Source organism: Egretta garzetta, unplaced genomic scaffold (assembly GCF_000687185.1).
Source record: "Egretta garzetta isolate BGI_Z169 unplaced genomic scaffold, ASM68718v1 scaffold640, whole genome shotgun sequence".
NCBI classification, from domain to species: domain Eukaryota; kingdom Metazoa; phylum Chordata; class Aves; order Pelecaniformes; family Ardeidae; genus Egretta; species Egretta garzetta.
Window position 1 is genome coordinate 507,285 of NW_009258264.1, and position 5,094 is coordinate 512,378.

Below are 5,094 nucleotides of genomic sequence, written 5' to 3' on the forward strand. Positions count from 1 at the left end.
AGCATCAGGCTGCTCTCGGAGGTTAATTCAGGCAAATTTATTGCAGGTGCTGGGTGCAGCTTCCTGGAAGGTCCTTGCGACTGGGGAACAGGACTGTGTTCCGTGCGGGATTTGCATTGTGCTTACCTGCCCCTCTCTGTTCCCCCCCCAGCTGCCGGTCCCCATCGCGGTGTTTTTCTTGCTCTACAAGGAGCGGATGGTGCCCTGCTTCAACAGTAGCAGCCACCCGCTGCTGTCGGCCGACGAGCTGGCGATGGAAACGCGGCCCACGGAGAAGGACGATCTCTCCACCGCTGTGCAGAGACCCCGGGCAGCAGGAGGTGAGCTGGAGGCACCGCTCCGATCGGTTTGGGGAGCGAGCAGGGGGAGAAAAAAGCCCTATTTCTGAGTGTCTCCACTGAGGTTAACGAGTGAGATCCACTGCTATTCCCTAAGGAGGAACCTTTCCAAAACGTACATGTGAATGTAATCCAGAAGTACCCAAACAATCCAGGCAGACAATCTGGTGCCCGATTGCCCTCAAATTAGGTGGGACCATCACCCTGAATGGAGATTAGTATCCTGCTGTTGGGACTCCGGGCTGCTTTTCGCCAAGCTGTCCTAAAACTAAACCTGGTCTTCCGAGTCGTTTAAGCACACGTGAAAGTTGTGCCCTTTCATTTCCTTCTGGTTTCGGGTCAGGTTTTGGGCTGGCTTTGTTGCCTGTTCAGTTTAGGAGCGGTCATCATGCTGCAGAACGCTGATTTTTTTTTTTTTATAAATTGGAAAGGAATAAGGACAGCGCCCTTGTTTGAGGGGAAAAGTTGAACTCCAGCAATAGTTTGCTCTTGAACTTGTGACAACACCCTGGTTTGGGGACAATAGTAACATTGTTCTTTGCTACCCAAGAGAAACGTATCGAAGTAAATTCTTCAGCTAAACAGTGAATCTCAGAAGTAATCGTATTTTAGGGTTTTCAGAGGAGCGTTTAGCATTGTTACGGAAGAGGTGGCTTTAGCTGAACAATAAAAGGAAATTTTGGGGAATATTTGAAGGTGGAGGCAGTTAGAGATGTGGTGAGGTGCCGCAGGGAAGGATCCTAGGTGTCCCTAATGGTGCCTGATAGGGTTGTGCTCATCTGATAGCATTTCCCTTAGCTGAGATTCTGATGGTTTCTTTCCTCAACCCAGCTGCCCGTTTTCATACAACCCATTGAAGCTTCATGTTCTTCAGATCTCCGTCTTCCTCTTAAAGGCAGTTGAGATTAACCCTTAGAGAAGCAGGAAGGCTGTGTGCTGACTGCTGTGATCCTTGACAGTTGCATCTGTGCTGGCAAAATCCCCCCCTTCCCCACAGAATGAGCGAGAATTTCATCTTTGCCATGCAGGAGCAGCTGTCTCACCTCGACTCCAGGTGCCCTTACCTTAACGCCAGCCCTTTGCACGCCCCAGAGTGGTGCGATACAAGCATGAGGACGGGAGAGTCGGGGATTCCTGGGGTCCTGACCCCCAGCTTTGGCAGGCTGTGGCTCCCGGTGGTCCGCTCAGAGGAGGCGATGCTACCTGTGTGTTCAGCACTCTCTTGCCCAAAGTTGGCTTGGTTGGTTAAATATCATTGATCTGAGGAACCTGAGCTATCCTGGGCAGGCCTCTCCTGTGTGGGGGTACCAGGGATGAGGGGCTCTGAGCACTGTGGTCAAATGGGCTTGTTTCTATTGCTTGTAAGAGCAGGGCCAGCAATGTGTTGCTCCTAATTGGGAAGAGGAGCCCAGGCAGCTATATTAAGAGAAGTAGCAAGTATCCTGGAGAGCTAGGATCCCAGTCTGTGGACAGCGGCCCGTAAGCGTATCCATCTTCCTTCTGGAAGTTTAGAGGTAGGTAAAGAAAGGGGTTGTGCCAGCAGAGGTTAGCAGTGCTTCGTGATGCTCACTGTCCTCCATGAATCTCTGTCTCGCAGCGGAGCGCAAAACAAATCCCCGTTGCGGGCTGGCAACCACCCAGCCCCAGGGGGACTTTCCAGCTAAGTTTGCTTTGCATTGTTTTTCACCAGGTCATGATGACTTATTTAGCTGCTGCCAAAGCAAAAACTTCAGAGGGGCTTCTTACACCTACTTCGCAGTCCACATCACTGGGGCTCTTGTTCTCTTCATGACTGATGGGATTGTGGTGAGTTCAGCTGATAGAGGGATCTTGTCTGAGCACAGCTGTATGGCTTTCTTCCTTCCAAATCACTTGCAACAGCCCAAACCCAGCACATGTCCTCTGCGTGCAGCGGGCTGGACCCGAGGCTCTGCCAGCGCGGCAGTCCGGTCCCCGAGGAGCTCGTTCAAAGCTCATCGTAGTCAGGCTGGTACCTGCCCTGCTTCTTGGGAGGGTTTTGTGGCTTCTCCTAGGCTCTGTGTTGTTGCAGCTAGATTGCTACTGCTACAAACCTGGCCAGTTTAGAGCTGGAGTTGTGCCGTTGTCTATGTGTATGCAGTGGAGGTCTCTTCTCACTTCAGCCTAGAGGCAAGAACGGCTTCATTTTTATTTCCTTAGAAATGGTGGCTTTGTTTGACGGGTCTCCTGAGCCCTCAAAATCCAAGATGAGAGCATGCGGGGATGGTGCGGTCTCTGTAGTGGCCGGCACAGTCACAGGGGCTTCGCCGTGCGTAGCACTTCTGTCCGGACGAGGAAGGCTCGCTCTTGGCTGGCAAGCTGCTGTTCTTTTTCTTTCAACAGTTTTGTCTCCATGCCCTCATGGTAAAACACTGCTGGGCGTTAAATAGGGTCCTGAAAGATGAGCGGGGTTCCACAAAGCAGCTGTCAGATACGGGAACTTTCCAGGGCCTCCATCTTCAAGGATGATCAGCTCCGGGTTCTTAATGTAATAAGTTTTGAGAGTATGCAATTCCAAAAGGACAAGACAGCCCCTAGGGAAGAGAGCATCTCTACAGATAAGAGCGTAGCATGCATTTTACCTAGTAATGCTGTTAAGCCTTGCCCTTTTAGGAGAGCTTAAGTCCTGTGTTCTACTTCTGGCGGAAGCCTGTCTCCAGCTGCAGACCCTTGGGAACAAGGTTCATTGAGATTTGGTAGCCAATGCATAGGTGGGCTCTCCGGCACTGTCACGATACTGTGAATACTTGAGGGACAGGTTGAAGTTGCGAAGCCTGTAAGTCGTCACAGCGCTGTGACATGCCGTTTTGTTTTCCCTGCAGGGAGAGTACTCGGGCTTCATTTACAGCTACGCAGTGGAAGAGCCCCTCTCTGTAGTACACAAAGTGGCCGGCTCCCTGCCCAGCCTCTTCTGGGGATTCATCACGCTGGGCAGGCTCATCTCCATCCCTGTGTCCTACCGAATGAAGCCGGCAACTATGGTCTTCATCAATGTGGTAAGGCTGGGGTGGTTTGGTTTTTTTACCATGTTTTTTTCTTCTGCTTGCCTCCAAGCTGCTGCCTAGGTCTGGTTCTGATGTGCAGAGCTGCAGCTATGCTCATGCTGTACCTGGGGCAGATCCGTGCCAGGTGAGCGGCGTTGGCCCCTCTCTGCGTCGCCATCTGCGTGTGTGCAGCTGACCCCGACGCAGAGGTGGCTAAGACGTCGCTGCGCTGCCTTTCGGAGCCTGCTTCTCGGTCAGTCGAACGTTGGATGTGTGGCGGCACCCAGTAACTGTATTTACTCTGCACACTGTCTTCTCTGGCAGCTACAGGGCCATTAATGTCTGTGTTAGAGCCATGGGAAAGGGAAGACAATTAGTTCAGTAAATTCTCTGCTTAGACTGTAGCAGCTGGCAAAGAAACCACTGTGCTGTGAGGTTGCTTAAATCAATAAAACACATTCACTTGAAGAAAGGGGGAGGCATCCTTTAAGGCTATGTAAGAAAGATGCCTGTAAGGATGTGGCAGACAACAGGGAGGGAGTTGTTCCCATTCACACTTCTTTGAAAAGGAAAAAAACCCAAATAAACTAGTGAGAAGGCAATTAATTTTAATTTATTTAAAGCAGAAGTTATTTTGGTAGCAAGTTTCACCGTTAATATTGGAAGGCCCAGAGTGTGTAACAGGGTGGTGAGAGAACAGGAGTTCCCATTGGGACGTTCTTGCCGGTAACTTTAAAAACTGAGCTTCGATACCGACAGAAACAGCCAAATGAAATGCAACTGTTTTAAAAATGAGTGTAATCTCCTGCTTCAGCACATAGCCACTGCTTGTATGGGAGCAGGGAAAGCTGAGCGTCAGCAGAGCGCTCTCGGGTATCCGATAGGATCGGTCCCGTGCAGCTCCTCGATGGGTACTGCGACTTAACCACGTGTCCGAGCCTGAAGCCGGGACTTCTGCTTTTGCTGCTGCTAATATTTGGAGAGAGGAGGGAATAGCCTCCAGCCTTGAACGGAAGCCTTCTCGCTTGCCCTTAAAGGCAAGGGCAGTGCTACCATCCAAGGACAAAAACTCACTTGACTGACGCTGGACCCTTCGTGCTGTGGCCAGGACGATAGCCCCAGCTCCTGGAGCCACTTCAGCGTTACAGCAAACTGCGGTTTCAATTCAGTTCCTTGAGAATCCAAATTGCTCTTGGGTACCTGCACACGCTTGTAATCAGGGCCTGAACACTTAAGAAAAAAATAAGAAAAAAATAACTGGCGCTGGTATTGCAGAGCTCCCTCTGCTGTCGCGCTCTGCCGTGGCTAACCGGGTCCAGCTCGGATGGTTTTGCTGCTTATTGTACGCTAGAGCAAGCCCGAGGTGAGGGCAAGTTTATTTAAGTTGCCTTGGCTCTTTGGCTTTACTGCTGTGACTGCTTCCTGAGCAGTTATCGAGAGTGAGTTAATTATTTAACCTGCACATAAGACTTTTATTAGCGATCGAGACGTGCAACTGTTACGGAAGCAGCAGTACTGTTGTATTTAAAGCTGCAGATAAAAAGTATTTTTTTCAGATACCTAATGAAGCCGAGACTCGCGTCCCACGTTACGTTCCAAAGTCCTGTTAGCAAAAGTACCGAGTGCTTTACTGTAACAGTAGATGGGTTTCATTTGGCAAGTTGCTTCAGTTTTTCAGATTGTGATCTTTTTTTCTGGATGGCTTATTTTCTTTTCCAGACTATTTTCTACCAAAAAAAAAAAAAAAGTCTAGT

At 50.1% G+C, this 5,094-nt stretch overlaps 1 protein-coding gene across 1 annotated transcript in view; it reads left to right on the plus strand.

The window, feature by feature from the left end:
* MFSD4A (major facilitator superfamily domain containing 4A) overlaps positions 1–5,094 on the plus strand; it is a 23,012-nt gene that overhangs the window by 15,823 nt on the left and 2,095 nt on the right. Inside the window, exons 5-7 of the mRNA XM_009647993.2 lie at positions 152–320; positions 2,029–2,144; positions 3,179–3,352. Of these exons, the coding sequence (XP_009646288.1) occupies positions 152–320; positions 2,029–2,144; positions 3,179–3,352 (459 nt within the window). The remainder of the gene's footprint in view (positions 1–151; positions 321–2,028; positions 2,145–3,178; positions 3,353–5,094) is intronic.